General features: G+C 39.5%; 1 protein-coding gene across 2 annotated transcripts in view; it reads left to right on the top strand.

Moving 5' to 3' along the window:
- Positions 1-17,208, top strand: part of CPNE4 (copine 4) — a 686,953-nt gene that overhangs the window by 145,295 nt on the left and 524,450 nt on the right. For both annotated transcript variants that reach the window (XM_059889222.1, XM_003585702.5), the window contains exon 2: positions 14,002-14,182. In XM_059889222.1, the coding sequence (XP_059745205.1) occupies positions 14,002-14,182 (181 nt within the window). The remainder of the gene's footprint in view (positions 1-14,001; positions 14,183-17,208) is intronic.

Below are 17,208 nucleotides of genomic sequence, written 5' to 3' on the forward strand. Positions count from 1 at the left end.
AAAAGAATGGATATATATATATATATATATATATATATATATATAGCTGATTCACATTGCTGTAAAGCAAAAACCAAATAACATTGTAAATCAACTATACTGCAATCAAATTTAAAAAAAAAAACTTATCTGATATTTCCCATTTGCCTGCACATTCCTTGGATTAGTGACCCTGTCCTTTCCTCTTTGTATGTGTCAGTACCCAGCATGGTTCCCAGAACATATTTGAAATGTTAAATAAATATTTTATGGATGAATGAATGAGATATAACTCTCTGGGACTGTCAGGCTTAAGGGACTCATGTATAATTAGAAACTGCACTGGGATGTTAAGGTTTACAGGGGAGGCCAAATAACATTACAGGCTGAATCCTGTAACTTTGGAGGTAAAAGAATCTGATTGAATCCTGTGATCTAGGACTTTACTTAGATTTTCTGAATCTCAGTTTTCTCATCTGTAGAACTGAAATAATACTGAGTTACCCTTCATAACTGTTGAAAGGATTGAATGTGCTGGTGTAACTAGCAGCACTGAGGACAGTGCTGGTCACGCAAATATCCAAGAACAGTTGTGGTTGGTTTCATTGGTACTATTATGGTCGTTCTTGTGGCACTTGTTTGTTTCTATGCTGTGTCTCTGCCTACACGGGAACCTGTAGGTCTTCCTGTGTTCCTAATTCTCCTTAAAGTCAGTGAGGATGGATGTCTTTGGAACTTCCAGCCCCTACACACATGGCCTCTGTCAGGTTTCTTTGTCATCTAATCATGTCTTGCACATGCCTTGTCCAGGTGCTTAAACTTGATCTATTCAGTCAGTATCTCTTCCTGCTGCCAGCAGATGCCTGAAGTTTCTCAGTGCTCATGAGGAAACTGTATTTTTCCTTTTCAGACTCCTCCACTAAATGTAAATTTTTCACATTGTTACACAAAAGCAGCCCCACTTTGTACTTTGGAAATTCATTGGAGAGAGAGGGAGAGAATTAATGTGTGCATGTGTCCACATGTGAATACTGACATGCAGATACCATACCTTCCATATCTGCTCTTGGCTTTCGAAGCATCATGATTTGTACTTACAACAGATATCTGAGACAGATAATGATACTAACCTGCAGAACAGCTTGCCTTTCCAGCAGTCCTCTCTCCATTCCCAGATCACACCCACTTTACATAGTACTTCTACCTCAAGTCTCGTCTCTCATTTATTTTCATCCATTGCTACTCTAGCAAGGCCATAAGCTTATGTTTTGCCATTTTGAAACTTTCTATAGAAAGGTCATTACACATCAAGCATAAAGGTAATGCCACATTAAAAAAAAAAAAAGTTCTAATTTCTTAAGGAAACTCCATAGTGTTTTTCATAGTGGCTGCATCAGTTTACATTCCTACCAACAGTATAGGAGGATTCCCTTCTCTCCACACCCTCTCAAGCATTTATTGTTTGTGGAGTTTTTGATGATGGCCATTCTGACCAATGTGAGGTGATACCTCATTGTAGTTTTTATTTGCATTTCTCTAGTAACTAGTTATGTCGAGCATCTTTTCATATGTCTCTTGACCACATATATGTCTTCTTTGGAGAAATGTCTATTCAGGTCTTCTGTTCATTTTTTAATTGGGTTGTTTGTTTTGATGATATTAAGCTATGTGTACTGTTTATAAATTTTGGAAATTAATCCATATGATCCTGAAGTCCCACTCATGAGCATATACCTAGAGAAAAAAACATTGTCCTAAAGGATACATGTGCCCCTATGTTCATAGCAGGACTATTTACAATAGCCAAGACATGGAAGCAACCTAAATGTCTATCAAGAGAGGAATGGATAAAGAAGATGTGATACATAAATACAATGGAATATTACACAGCCATTAAAAAGAATTAAATAATGCCATTTACAGAAATACAAAGAGACCTAGGGATTGTCATACTGAATAAAGTAAGTCAGACAGAAAGAGAAATATCATATGATATCGCTTTTAGGCAGAATATTAAAAAAAAATGAAACAAATGAATGTATTACAAAACAGAAACAGACTGACAGAGAATGAACTTGTGGTTAATGGGGAAGGTTGGGAGAAAGGGATAACTAGGGAGTTTTGGATCAACAGGTACATACTTCTGTGTTCAAAATAGATAACCAACAAGGACCTACTGTATAGCACAGGTATAGCTCAGTATTCTGAAACAACCTAAATGGGAAAAGAATTAAAAAAAAATAAATAAATACATGTATATGTATAAGTGAATCACTCTGCTGTATACTTGAAAGTAACACAACATTGTTCATCAACTCCAATATAATATAAAAAGTTTAAAAAAGAAGTTCTAAGGAGAAGCACACTCCAGTATCTCCCATAAGCTGCTACATCCCCAAACTGTGTGGACGGCAGCCACTGTTAATCAACCACACTCTTTCTCCTGCAGTCTGTCTCTGTGCAGCACTGTAAGCATTCACCACTGATCGACTTGCCCTGGAAAATGAGGAAAAACCTATGGACCAAACCAGGACCCATCAAATCCTTATAGTACCTCTGTGTCCAGTCTCACTAAAGAGTGGGAAGTCAATTTCTTTATAAAAGAATCTTGTTTCCCTGACTTACTTTGAGGTGAGGTCCTTGACATCACATTCATGTTGGAAGGTTCTTTTGAGCAGCAGCATTCAGGTTTAGTCTTCAGTAGAAACAAAGGAGAAAAAAGAAAGCTGTGAACAGTAGTTTAATACAGTATGTCAAGGACATGTCAGTTATGGTAGCCACCAGCCACAGGTAGCTATTTAATTTTAAAATGAAATAAAATTAAATATTCATTTCCTCAGATGCACTAACCCCAGTTCAGGTACTCATGGCTGCTGTATTGGACAGTGTAGATAAAGAAAATATCCATCATCACATATTTCTGTGGGGCAGTGCAGAACTAGAGGTTGTGTTTTATACCCTACGAGGTAGTATTTTTTATACTTTGTAATCTACTAACCCCCTTCTTCTTTCCCAAAACACACGATACTGCCCTGTGCTAACTAAGCAAAAGCCTATTAATGCTAGGATGTCATTCAAAGAAGAAGCAAGTCTTAAACGAGGTGCAGGAGCAGAACAAGACCCATCACTAGATCTATTATGATGCTTTTTCAAGGAAATTTGATTCTGGCTTCTTATACTATCTATAGTGTCTTCTGGTGAACATAAAAATAATGTTGTTCCTCTTTGCTTTTAAACTTAGTGACATATATGAGACTAGAAACACACAATCCATTTTGTGAGTCTCCAGCTTCCTGTTAATATGACATTAGTAGAAGAATCCACCCTGTGATTATATTAGAAAGGAAAATAACTGAACAAAAGAAGAGTGGGATTTGATTTTTCTATTGGCTAAATTTAGTTGCCTGAGAAACAGGAGGAAATTATTTCAGTACCAAAATAATAAAACATCATCTAAATTTGCTTTTTCTCTTTTTTTTCAGGAAGCTATAATTGCCTTGGTGTGGTGGGAAAAGGAAGGGCTGTTAAAAGGAAGAGACAACCATTCATACAATTTCCTTTAACATTTTGTTCATGTTTCCCTTTTAAAACTTTCTGTCAGCCTTTATAATCATCCAGTTAAATTTGTCTATCTAGTTCTCCTAAAACTGGGTGACATTTGAGTGCTATAAAATTAATATGAATGTGATGCAATGGACATAATTGCTTTCTAGAAAAATCTCGTCTTTATGACTCATTGTCAGAGACACAACTGTGAGCCCAGAAGTTCCTAGAACATTGATATATCTGATTCCTCATGTACATTTAACCAAGAAAGCTCTTTTTCAGGAAATAGAATCTCTGCTGGATTTTTTTCTTTTGGTTTCTTGGTTGTCTCAAATTAGAAAGTCAGGAAATTTCTGAAATAATAATTTACTGCACTAGTGTGATTTGACATGGTACATTTCAAGAAAAACATTCAAATCCACATGTTGTCAATTTTGAATCTTATTCGTTAGCACCATGGCCTTTTGAGGTTCATGTGGTTTTATTTCCAGGTTTGCTGGTGTTGTAGCCCCACCATCTCTAACCCATTGATGAAATCAGGAGGTCACTGAGTTCCCAGACCCCTCAACCTCTTGATGATGCTGTTGTTAAAGAGTTCCAAAATGACTTGGGCTGCCTTGAGAGTAAAGGGAGAAAGTAAAGTGAATTTTTCAAGGCTGTTGGAGCAAAAGGTCATTAATGTACACAGTACACCTTAGAGATTTATTAAAATTGGAACAAGTTTGAAGTTTGCCTTTGCATAATCTAGAAGGAAAAGAATTGTTAAGCTAATTAAGAGTATAAATCATTTTATAAGCAATTATCAGAAACGCAGATTGTGGAGTCCATTAGACCCAGGCTTAATTCCTAACTCTGTCACTTAGCAGCTGTGACTTCACCACCATGAGCCTTATTTTTACATCTACAAAGTGAGGCTGACAATACTTAAGAGATTTTTTCAAGAACCATGTGAAACACTGTGTGGTTTGTTATTAGTGTTAGTGGTTAGGAAAAAAAGCTATTTTTAAAAGAGATTTATAGAACATTATAGGCTTCATGAAAACAAAAAGTATAAATATTTCCAGCTTTTCTCTTTTTTCAGCTCTCATGGGAAGATTCAGTGTTTATGCAGTGAAAGCAGGAACCAAGGGGGCCTGAGCATGGTTAAAGTTGTGAGAGGAAAGGAACCTAGAGGAAAGATTAGTTTGTAAAGTAAAGAGCTCTCTATGAAGGAAAAATAATAAGGAATCTAAAAGTTTTGAGGACTGAGAGAGAATGGTCCTGGAAGTTGAGGGGATAGCCAGAAAGAGGGAGGAGCATAGCAGTGTGACACTTAGGAAAACCAGATGAGTCAGGAATATTTGAGGAAGTGTTGTGCAGTGTAATTCCCCAGTTGCCAGTTTTATTGAGAGTCTTCTTTAAAACATTTTTTTTTAATTGAAGTATAGTTGATTTATAATGTTGTCTTAATTTGTACTATATAGTAGATTGATTCCGTTATACATATGTACATTCTTTTTCATATTTTTTCCATTTTGGTTTATCACAGAATATTGAATAGAGTTCCTTGTGCTATGCAGTAGAACCATGTTGTTTATCCATTCTATACGTAATACTTTGCATCTGCTAATTCCAAACTCGCAATCCATCCCTCCCCCAGTGCCCCCTTGGCAACTACAAGTCTGTTCTCTATCTCTGAGTCTGTTTCTCTTTTGCATATAAGTTAATTTGTGTTGTACTTTAGAGTTCACATACAATTGATACATGTGGTATTTTTCTTTCTCTGTCAGACTAATTTAGTATGATAATCTCTAGGTCCACCATGTTGCTGAAAATGGCATTTACTCATTCTTTTTTATGGTTGAGTATTATTCCATTATTGTGTGTGTGTGTGTGTGTGTGTGTGTGTGTGTGTATCACATCTTCTTCATCCATTTGTCTGCTGCTGGATTTCCACATCTTGACTATTGTTAATGGTGCTGCTATGAACATAAGGATGTATGTATTCTTTGAATTATTGTTTTGTCCAGAAACATGCCAGGAGTGGGATTGCTGGATCATATGGCAGATCTAATTTTTAGTTTTGTGGAGAACCTTCATACTGTTCTGCATAGTGGCTATACCAATTTACATTCCCACCAACAATGTAGTAGTTGTTGTTCATTCACTCAGTCGTGTCCAACTCTTTGCAACCCCATGGATTGCAGCACACCAGGCTTCCCTGTCCTTCACCATCTCCTGGAGCTTGCTCAAACTCATGTCCATTGAGTTGGTGATGGCCATCTAACCATCTCATCCTCTGTCATCCCTTCCTCTTCCTGCCTTCAGTCTTACCCAGGATCAGGATCTTTTCCAGTGAGTCAGCTGTTCACATCAGGTGGCCAGAGTATTGGAGCCTCAGCCTCAGTCCCTCCAATTAATATTCAGGATTTATTTCCTTTAGGATTGACTGGTTTGATCTCCTTGCTATCCAAGGGACTCTCAAGAGTCTTCTCCAACACCACAGTTCAAAAGCATCAATTCTTTGAAACACAGCTTTTTTTATGGTCCAACTCTTACATTCATACCTGACTACTGAAAAAATCATAGCTTTCACACACGGACCTTTGTTGGCCAAATGGTGTCTCTGCTTTTTAATATGCTGTCTAGGTTCGTCATAGCTTTTCTTCCAAGCAGCAAATGTCTTTTAATTTCATGGCTGCAGTTCCCATCTGCAGTGATTTTGGAGCCCAAGAAAATAAAGTCTGTCACTGTTCCCACTGCTTACCCATCTATTTGCCATGAAGTGATGGGACTGGATACCATGATCTTAGTTTTTTGAGTATTGAGTTTTAAGCCGACCTTTTCACTCTCCTCTTTCACTTTCATCAAGAGGCTCCTTAATTCCTCTTTACTTTCTATCATAAAGGTGCTGTCATCTGCATATTTGAGGTTATTGATATTTCTCCCAGCTTGACTCCAGTTTGTCTGCATGCAGCCCAGCATTTCTCATGATGTACTCTGCATATAAGTTAAATAAGCAGGGTGAGAGTATGCAGCCTTGACATACTGCTTTCCCAATTTGGAACCAGTCCATTGTTCTATATCTGGTTCTGAAGACATTATGAGGATTAATTCATTTAATTTAGTACAGCTCTACAAGTCAGGAGCTATCATTATTTTCATTCCACAGATGTTAAAACTGAGGTACAGAGGAGTCAATTAACTTAGCCAAAGTCATACACAAGGAGTAGCAGAGCTTGTTTTAGCATCAAATATTCTAATGCTGGACCCATACTCTCGTCCTCTATACCAGAGTTACCCAATTCCCAGGCCATGGACCAGTACCCAGTAACAGTCTGTGGTCTGTTAGGAATCACACCATAAAGCAAGAGGTGAGTAGCACTTTAGAGAGTGAAGCTTCATCTGTATTTACAGCTGCTCCCCATCACTCACATTACTGCCTGAGTTCTGCCTCCTGTCGGATCAGTGGTGCCATTAGATTCTCATAGGAACATAAATTCAAGTGTACTTGAATTATCCTGAAACCATCCCCATCAGGAAAAATTGTCTTTCATGAAACCAGTGCCTGGTACCAAAAAGGTTGGGGACTATTGGCATCTCATACATGTGTCTGGTCTTCAGATGAACAACCTCAATGGCAGTTTGCCTTGTTTTATAAATGGTTGGTTTGTACTCAGCAATCTTGCCACTCAAGTGTGGTCCATAGGCAGTGGGATCAGTGACATCTGGGAACAGTCTCAGGCCCCCTACTCCAGACTCTTGAAACAGGAACTATGTCTTAACAAGCTTTCCACGTGACCCATGATCATGCATAGCCTGAGAAGCTGCTCTAGGATATGAATATGTAGTAGATGGGCTGTCTTATTAGTATGCATCATCACGCTTGCTGCCTATGAGTAGAGTTACTGTTAATCTACAAGTAGGTTAAATATGAAATTCAGAAGTTGAGGGAATAATACCTGCTTTCTCCTCAGCTGAGTGAATGATGCCTGGGGCCTTGGATCCACTGCAGCACAGGCACATAGTAGATTCCCCATCATATTTCTTGCACTGCAATGAAAATGTTGTGTGATAGAGACATCCAGCATAGTAGCATTCTGCTGCAACGTTGAAAAAGGCTAGATAATGCCAGGGCAGGCAGAACAGAGATTATGCACTTAATCTTAACACAGCTTTAAGACAAGCTCTGCTCAGCTTGTTCCCCTGTGAACTGGAGCTGATTCTCTTCTCTCTTGGGCTCTTTATTGTCTTGGTGCTGTTTGCAACTCATTCAGAAACTAATTAAGTTTCAGTATCAGTTTGTCCTGTTAAAAGAGTGTATATATGCTGAAGAGGTGTTTTTTTTTTTTTTTAAATAAGTTTTCTAAGTGAAAGGACAATTATAATTTGCTTCTAAAATTAGCCAAAAGTCAGCTTTCATCAAAATAATTCTCAGCACACATTAGTCTCTGTAAAACCAGAGTATTGTAAAGAAGGCAACAAATGGATTTACATAGGCCATGGAAAATGTATTGATAATCTGGCCGTATTAATCCTGTCCTCTAACAGAGTGTGAAATTACTTGTTTACTCCACTTATCTGGGGCTGGAGGTAGCTGATCACTGGTTGACAGAGCTGTATTTTGTGATCACCTTTCAACCATGAGCTTCAGCTGGGCCAAGGCCAAACAGTCTGACTTCACTGGCCTGCATACCACCTCCAAAGTCAAGGTCAGGACTCCTGCTACCTCTGGGCAGCCAGAGGAACTCATGATCTCCAATATGTCCATCTAGGTATGGCTTTCACTTGTGCATGGGTATGTTCTATATCCCATCCCCCGAAAGTGAGGGTCTATAGTGGTTTCATCATCAGTGTAGAAATATTATCAAGGTGAACACTATTAGGGATATAATAAAGTATAAGAAGTAGTCCTTGACCTAAAGTAGACTAACCACTGTGGTCAAATGGACCCTGCTGATACTCTTCCCAGTTTCCTTTTATCAAGGTAGTGCATGTATCCTCCAGTGCCCAGTAGATGTGAGTGTTGGCTGCTAATGGCTCACAGCTGCCCTTGTTCTAGAGACTTGACCCATTGCTCTCACCTCATGGGTGGCTGGAACCAAATCTGAGGGGTTATGGTTCCCCAACTCTAGCATAACTGTAAGCCTGAAGGAGCCAAAGAAAGAACCTGTATTCCCAAAGCACTGTGAGAGCCTTGGAAATGGAGTTGCCCTACAAGACTGGGTCATGTCGGGATTTGGCTCACATTTCTGGTGGCTAGACATCCCACAATCAGAGTGCCATCATGGTTAGATGACAGCTCTTTTCCCACTGTGTTTTCATGTGGCAGAAGGGCCTGGGGAGTTCTGTGGGTCTTTTTTATAAGAGTACTAATGTCATTCATGAGGGTTCCACCCTCTTGAGGCTCCACCTTCTAATCTCATCACCTTCAGGGATTAGGATTTCAACCTTGGAATTTGGGGGTGGGGCACATTCAGTCCATAGCAACAGGAAGCTAGCCAACAGTGGTCTGTTATTCAGTGGAGATCAGTCTCTTAGGTCCCTGAACAAAAGAAGAAGGGGGAAATCAATGAGAAAAGCAGAAATAAATAATGACCTTATACAGCCTTAGACAGTCATAAGTTTTCTTTTCTCCTCCAGTTCAACCATTGTATTGGCACTAGATTGATTTTTCTTGAATGATTATTTCATCATCTATTTTCCAAGCTCTAAATCCTCCAAATCTTTGCCATTGTCTAAAAGAATGATTCATTAAAAAAGTTTTGGATCATATACCCAATTGGTTAAAAGAAAGTCTCTAAACATGTGCCTCCTGTTCATTTTTTATTCACTTATCAACAATTTAAATTTACTACCAACTAAAGGCTATGGTTTTCCCAGTGGTCATGTATGGATGTGAGAGTTGGACTGTGAAGAAAGCTGAGCACCAAAGAATTGATGCTTTTGAACTGTGGTGTTGGAGAAGACTCTTGAGAGTCCCTTGGACTGCAAGGAGATCCAACCAGTCCATCCTAAAGGAGATCAGCCCTGGATATTCTTTGGAAGGAATGATGCTAAAGCTGAAACTCCAGTACTTTGGCTACCTCATGCGAAGAATTGACTCATTGGAAAAGACTCTGATGCTGGGAGGGATTGGGGGCAGGAGGAGAAGGGGACGACAGAGGATGAGATGGCTAGATGGCATCATCGACTCGATGAACGTGAGTTTGAGTGAACTCCGGGAGTTGGTGATGGACAGGGAGGCCTGACGTGCTGCGATTCATGGGGTTGCAAAGAGTTGGGCACGACTGAGTGACTGAACTGAACTGAACTGAATGGCTCAGAATACTATAGAATACTACATACACTTAAGGCTTAGGATGCCATTCATGGTTATGGCATGAAAGAAGCTTTCCTAATAGTTTTAAATTATTTTAGACAGCTTTTGGCCTATGTGATCAAATTGTCACATGTTTTACTATCTGCCTTCAAAACATGTGAGAGTTATCAGCTAATCAATGTATATGAATCTCCCAACTACTGATTTGAGAGGCAGCTCTGTGCTCTTAGGTGGAAAGTGTAATACCCAGACTGTGGGCTGAAAAGACAGAATGAATTTAAGGGGTCAAGTAGAAGCTTGAGCCTAGAGTAATAGCAGAAAATCTGAGAAAGTTCCAGTTGGCAGTGGGAGAATGAGTGATTTAATCTTGAGAGCAGTCAAATTACAATAATAATAGCTCTACTTTTGGAGCATCTACTGTATACTTGGGCTTCCCTGATAGCTGACTTGGTAAAGAATCTGCCTGTGATGCAGGAGACCCCTGTTTGATTCCTGGGTTGGAAAGATCTGCTGGAGAAGGGATAGGCTATCCACCCCAGTATTCTTGGGCTTCCCTCGTGGCTCAGCTGGCAAAGAATCTGTCTGCAATGGGGGAGACTTGGGTTCGACCCATGGGGTTGGGAAGATCCCCTGGAGAAGGGGAAGACTACCCACTCCAGTATTCTGGCCTAAAGAATTCCATGGACTACATTCCATGGGGTCGCAAAGAGTTGGACATGACTGAGCGACTTTCACTGTATACTTGGCATTGTGCTAATCACTTTACATGTATTATTTAATCTGCCCTTCATATCAGCTTCAAGGTAGGTATCACCACAAGAGAGGTTAAGATCCTGTTCAAGTTTACATAGTGAGTGAAGGAGCCAGGATTTGACCCTGGAAGGAACTATGTGTCTTGACAGTCTTTTTTCCATCACATCCCATAATTGAGATGCAGCCTTAGAGTAGGTGTCCCATATTATAACCACACTTGTTTTATATAGAAAGGAGTCCTGGATGAAAGGAGCCAGACTGAAAAGGTTCCCATCTTTGTGACATTTTGGAAAAGGCAAAACTGTGGAGACAGTAGAAAGAATCAGTGGTTTCCAGGAGTTAGGAGGTATGAATAAGTAGAGCACAGAGGATTGTTAGGGTGGCGAAACTACTCGGTGTGGTACTATAATGGGTGTACACATTATTATACATTTGTCCAAACTCATGGAACATGCAACCCCAAGAATTAACCCTGATGTGAACTGTGGACTTTGGGTGACTATGGTGTGTCAATGGAGGTTCACTGATTGTAACAAACATCAGTCCAGTTCAGTCGCTCAGTTGTGTCTGACTCTGTGACCCCATGAACCACAGCATGCCAGGCTTCCCTGTCCATCACCAACACCAACATAATGGAGATGAAAAGGTGGCATATAGGATATCCCTGAACCTTCCTCTCAATTTTGCTATGAACCTAAAACAGCTCTAAAAAAAGCAGTGTTTAAGAAAAAGCAGTGGTGGGGGGAGGTATGGAGGGGATGGACATGGCTATAAGTCTATATGGATAGGGCCAGTTAGAAAGAGGTAGCAGTGCCTCCCAGAGATAGAAGAGGCCACTCAGAACTCAGCAGAGCAGTGTGGATCCAAGGAGCCAATTAATGCTTTGTGAAAGCAGAATTCATGAAGGATAAGCTGTTCTTATCAAAAGGTTGATAGTTAAAAAATTTTTTCCAATATTGTCTGATACAAAGCCATCCTCATACTTGTCTATTTTTCCTCTCTGTCCCTTTTTATAAATCAAAGTTCATATATTCTCTGCCTTCTATGTTGCTCTAATAATTGGTCTGCTCACTGTCTGTAAAAATAGAGGAACCATCATTTACTAAGCTGTGCATTTATGATTTATGCATTTTCTACATATGAATAAAATGTATTTAAAAATAGAATGATTCTGTATGGAAGTTGAAATAAGTCAAGGATATTGTCATATTCACCGTTGCTTGGTAGATTCAAACAATTCTTCAGTCAACCATTTTACATATGATAAATAATAGTGTGGGCAAAGAGATAGAAAACTGGCATTCCAGTCTTAGCTCTGCTGTTAGAATAACTGTGTGACATAGTCAAGGTACCCAGTCCCTTCTGAGCTTGGATTTCTTCGTATGTAAAAAGCGAATGTCCCAAATTCCCTATTGATTTTCTTTGGATAGAGGATAGAGCAACTCTCACCCTCAAACTAATCCCATAGCACATATTGAAACAGAATCCCAACTCTTCCCAACTGCAAACTCCCCTTACCTGATATTTTAGAGCAGAAATTGGGAAACATTTCTGATTGGGAGGGCCAGGGAGTAGGTATTTCAGGCTTTGCAGGCCATGCAGCCTCTGTTGAAAGTACTCTGAGCTGCCATCTATTAAGGTATCCGCATATACTATGTAAATGCATGACAAGGCCTGTGTTCCAACAAAACTTAATGTATCAAAGCAGGTGGCAAGACAGATTGGGCACAGAGGCCATAGTTTGCCCATTTCAGTTCTAGGACATAACTTTTTGGGATTCAGTTCAACTTCCCTTCAGAATATATGGGAAAAACCATCTGTTCACAATAATTAAATAAAATAGGGGACTCGAGACTTGGAGGGCTTCCCTGGTAGCTCAGCTGTTAAAGAGTCTGCCTACAATGCAGGAGACCCCAGTTTGATTCCTGGGTCAGGAGCATCTGGAAAAGGGATAGGCTACCTACTCTAGCATTCTTTAGCTTCCCTAATGGCTTAGATGGTAAATAATCTGTCTGCAATGCAGGAGACCTGGGTTTGATCCCTGGATTGGAAAGATCCCCTGGAGGAGGGCATGGCTATCCACTCCAGTATTGTTGCCTGGAGAATCCCCATGGGTAGAGGAGCCTGGCAGGTACAGTTCATGGGGTCACAAGGACTTGGACACGACTGAGCAACTAAGCTCAGCACAGCAAAGAGACTTGGAATGTACAAGGGAGGGAGAGTAGAGAGCCTTATGATGCAGGATTGGGAGAGAAAATTCCAGTGATATCTGCTATGAATGAGAGGCATTGTCACATTGGAAAAATTGGCTTTGGCATGGAGCTAGCTGCCAGGTTTGGAGAGACCAGCTGGTGTATGTGTGTATGTGTACAGGTGTGTGTGTGTACAGGTATGTGTGTGCAGGTGTGTGGGTACATGTATGTGTAAGAGATTACAGTGTACTCAAGACTACTGTAGTACCAGATACCAAGGGGATTCACTGAATATTTTTGAAAAAGGGAAGGAAGAGGGATGGATTATCCTTATTTATAGATGAAGAAATTCCACTGTGGGACTCCAGCGTAGTTTCTCATAAGGAATCTACAGGGAAGCAGAATTTCATAGGAAGGATATTGATTTCACCCTAGAGAGAATCTGTCAACGTCTGTATAGGCCCAGCCCTTCTCAGAAGAGGAGAGTATTGCTGGGCTCAGAGTTGCCTGTAATCCTGAGCTGCGGTCATGCAAAGTGTCAGTGAAAGGTGACCATATGAAGACAGGAAGGGGGGCTGCAGTTATTACTTGTGGCAGCTGTTTCCATGGGTTAGGCTTTATGCTGTCCCTAAATGGTCACAGTCGCATTTCTGACATGGCAGCAGGAGCAAGGAAGGGAAATGGACTTATGAAAATGGACTTATGCATTTGAATCAGGAGATCAGATGCTGAGTCTCTCTTGGACTTGGTTTGCTGAAAACATCTTGGAAAGGAGGCCAGAGTTTGGAGAAGGGAAAATTGTCCTTCTCTGTGCCATCACACAGAAGCTGGATTTGGGGGAAATCTTAACATCTTGGAATGTGGTTAAATTGATGAACTACCAACTATGTAAAATTTCACACAAGCCATGCTCTTACTAGAGAGCTGATTAAGGTTTTCAGTCTGCTGCACTAATTCATTAATATAATTTCATAGACTAAAAATTTTACTATGCAAATGTATGCAAATCATATAAGAAAATAGTGTTCTTAGCCAAGTGCATTAGTACCTATTTCTTTGGTTTTGTTTGTTTGTTTCACTGGAACTCTGGCCCTGCTAGATAAGTAATATATTCAGTACTCAAAAGTGTGTGTTTAACATTTTCCTGAAGGGTGATTGAGAGATTTTCTCTTTTGACAAATACTGTAGTGATTGGCATGTCTTTTTTCCTCTTTTTCTTGCCTAAAACAGAATGAAGAAGATGAGCAACATTTATGAGTCAGCTGCCAATACACTGGGAATCTTTAACAGCCCCTGCCTGACCAAAGTTGAACTACGTGTGGCATGCAAAGGCATTTCCGACAGAGATGCCCTTTCCAAACCAGACCCCTGTGTCATCCTCAAGATGCAGTCCCACGGGCAGTGGTTTGAGGTAGGCATGTCCAGTGAAATGGAGAGAAGCATGGCAGGAGGAGAGATTCGAAAATGTTTTGGCATTTCCTGTCTTTAGGTGGTTTATATCGGTGAGGCAGAAAATTCTAGAAGTGGATATGATCACATTTCTGCTTGTATCATGATTTTTAAAATTTATTTATATATTTAAATTAAAAATTTTATATTATAGTTGATTAACAATGTTGTGTTAGTTTCAGGTATAGAGCAAAGTGATTCAGTTATACGTATCTATTCTTTTTCAAATTAGTTTCCCATTTATATTATTACAGAATACTGAGCGGAGGTCCTTGTGCTGTGCAGTAGGTCCTTGTTGATTATCTGTTTTATATATAGCAGTGTGTATATGTTAATCCCCAAATCCCAGTCTATCCCTCCCCTCCATCCTTCCCCCTCTGCTAACCAAAAATTCATTCTCTAAGTCTGTGAGTCTGTTTCTGTTCTATAAATAAGTTCATTTATATAATTTTTTTAGATTCCACATATAAACACTATCATATGATATTTGTCATTTGGTATCTGAATTTCTTCACTTAGTATATAATCTCTAGGTCCATCCATGTTGCTAAAAATGGTGATATTCCTTTCTTCTTATGGCTGAGTAGTGTTCCACTGTGTATATGTACCGTATCTTCTTTAGCCATTCATCTGTCAATGGACATTTAGGTTGCTTCCATGTCATGATGTTTTAATACTGTGGATATTTTGACATTTACCATTAATTTGTGTGCTGATTGTGGATATAGTATCTCCTGGGGATGGGCAGCAGGGACTGCTTTACTGAGGCCACATCACACACTTATTTTGGGGCAATAAACTTAATATTAGCTAAACTTTATTGGGTGCTTATTAAGTATCAGGCACTGTTCTAAGTGCTTTATGTAAAACAACTAATTTCATCTGTACAATAATCCTATGAGGAAACAGAAAGATTAAGGATTTGCCCAGGATCATCCAGTTTATAAGTGGAATAGCTAATATTTCCCAGTCAAGCTCCAGGGCCTGAGCTCTTTATTGCTATTTTATACTTAGAGTGCCCATTGGTGTGGCCTTTGGTATTTTGTGTGGCAATACAGCATGTTGAATTCTGCAGTTGGGTTTTGTTGGTTTATTTAAAATTGAAACAAATTGGACAAGGACTGGTTTTTAAGTTTGTGGGGGGCGGGTGTGGTTGATATTTTTTTCTTTGTTCTAGGTACCTGGTTCAGTTCAGTTTAGTCGCTCAGTCATGTCCAACTCTTTGTGACCCCATGGACTGCAGCACGCCAGGCTTCCCTGTCCAGTCCAAGGACTCTCAAGAGTCTTCTCCAACACCACAGTTCAAAAGCATCAATTCTTCAGTGCTCAGCTTTCTTTATGGTCTAACTGTCACTTCCATACCTGGCTACTCTTAACAATGTTTTAAAAAGATCTGATCTCAGGTGAAATGTGAGATAGGGAGGAATAGGGGATGCAGCTGTGGAAATTATTATCGTCTCTAAGGGAATGAGATGCCCAGCAGAATTTGGAGGAGGGTTTTGGATCCATGCTGAGTAGAGCAAGTGTACACAAATACCTTGCTTGGATCCCTCAGGACAGACTTCAGTCCTCTTTCTATGTGTTTGCATGGAGCTGACCGGTGCTTCTTTTGGGGCCATTGTCTTCACTGAACAGTAAGAAAAAGGTTCAGAAGATCTCATAGGTAGTATGTTTCCTTACTTGTACATATGTGAAAAAAGGTACTTCTGTGAAAGGATAGTTTGATAGAAGTTGGTGATAAAAGTTGGTGAGCTGATGAAATGTAGGTGAGAAGGCAACAACACACAAGGAAATCAATGACAGATGGCAGATTGGGGATCTTCCTTTAACCTCCATCTTATCCAGGGCTTATATTTTAAATATAAAATAGCATTCACAGGAATCTTAATGTGTAATGTCTCTTTTTCCCTTCTAAATATTCTCCCTGACTTTGTTGGTGGACTTCCCTGTCTTTTATTTTTTGTTTAACAAAACTAAGTGGAAAACCTACACTAGGAAAAAGAGACTTGTGGAAAAATAGAGGAAAAGACTTCATCTCCTAAAACTCCCTTTACATCATTTGTTTATTTGTGTATATTTCTTTTCAGTCTTTTCCTTCTGGCATTCATATTCTTACACGATATTTATGATGCACATAAATTTTCTTTTGTGATTTTATTACATAGCAGAATGTTTTTTGCATATTGCTATAATATTCATAATTTTAATTTTAAGCCTGCATTATATCCCATCAAGTAGATTTATTTAATCATTTTCCTATTTTTTTCACTTTTAATTGTTTTCAAAATTACCCTACTTTAAATAATGCTGCAGGATCCGTCTTTGATATAAGGCCTTCCCCTTCCTTTTGGATTAGTTCCTATGAGAGATTCTGTCAGAGTGGAACTAGTGGGACAGGATAGGACACTTTTGGGGCTTTTGATGCATTTGCCAAATTGCTTTTGCAAAGCGTTTTTCTACAGAGTTACTTGAAGTGTGTTTGCACACAGCTATCAGCTTGCAAACATTTTGTTACCAGTGCACAGTGAAATCAGAAAGTTGTGCCACACTGTAAGGTAATTCACTGCTTCCTTCATCTCTGAAGTCTTTTTAAAAATAGTGTCAGCTGAGCTTCCAGCATCCTTTGTGACATGACTGAGTTATATTTTGGAACTTTTGAGAAGCACTTCTCTAATAAATTTTAGTCTTAAGAGTGTATATTTAGGGTATAGTTGGGAAAACAGAGCCCACACAAAGTAACTAATAGAAGAGATTTAATACAAATAACTAGTAAGAAAAACATTGGAAATGTTGAGAAACGAAGTAAGCACTGTGTGAAAACCCAGAGATTAACAATAGGGAGGTGCTGGTTGATTTAGGGTAGAGCAGTGATGTGCTGAAGCTAGCTTATAGAGGTTTGTGAGTCAATTGTTAAATCCAGGAATTTTGCAAGCCTGGGTGTAAGTATTTACACCATGCTGCTGCTGCTGCTGCTAAGTCACTTCAGTC

This window comes from Bos taurus, chromosome 1 (assembly GCF_002263795.3).
Source record: "Bos taurus isolate L1 Dominette 01449 registration number 42190680 breed Hereford chromosome 1, ARS-UCD2.0, whole genome shotgun sequence".
Lineage (NCBI taxonomy): Eukaryota > Metazoa > Chordata > Mammalia > Artiodactyla > Bovidae > Bos > Bos taurus.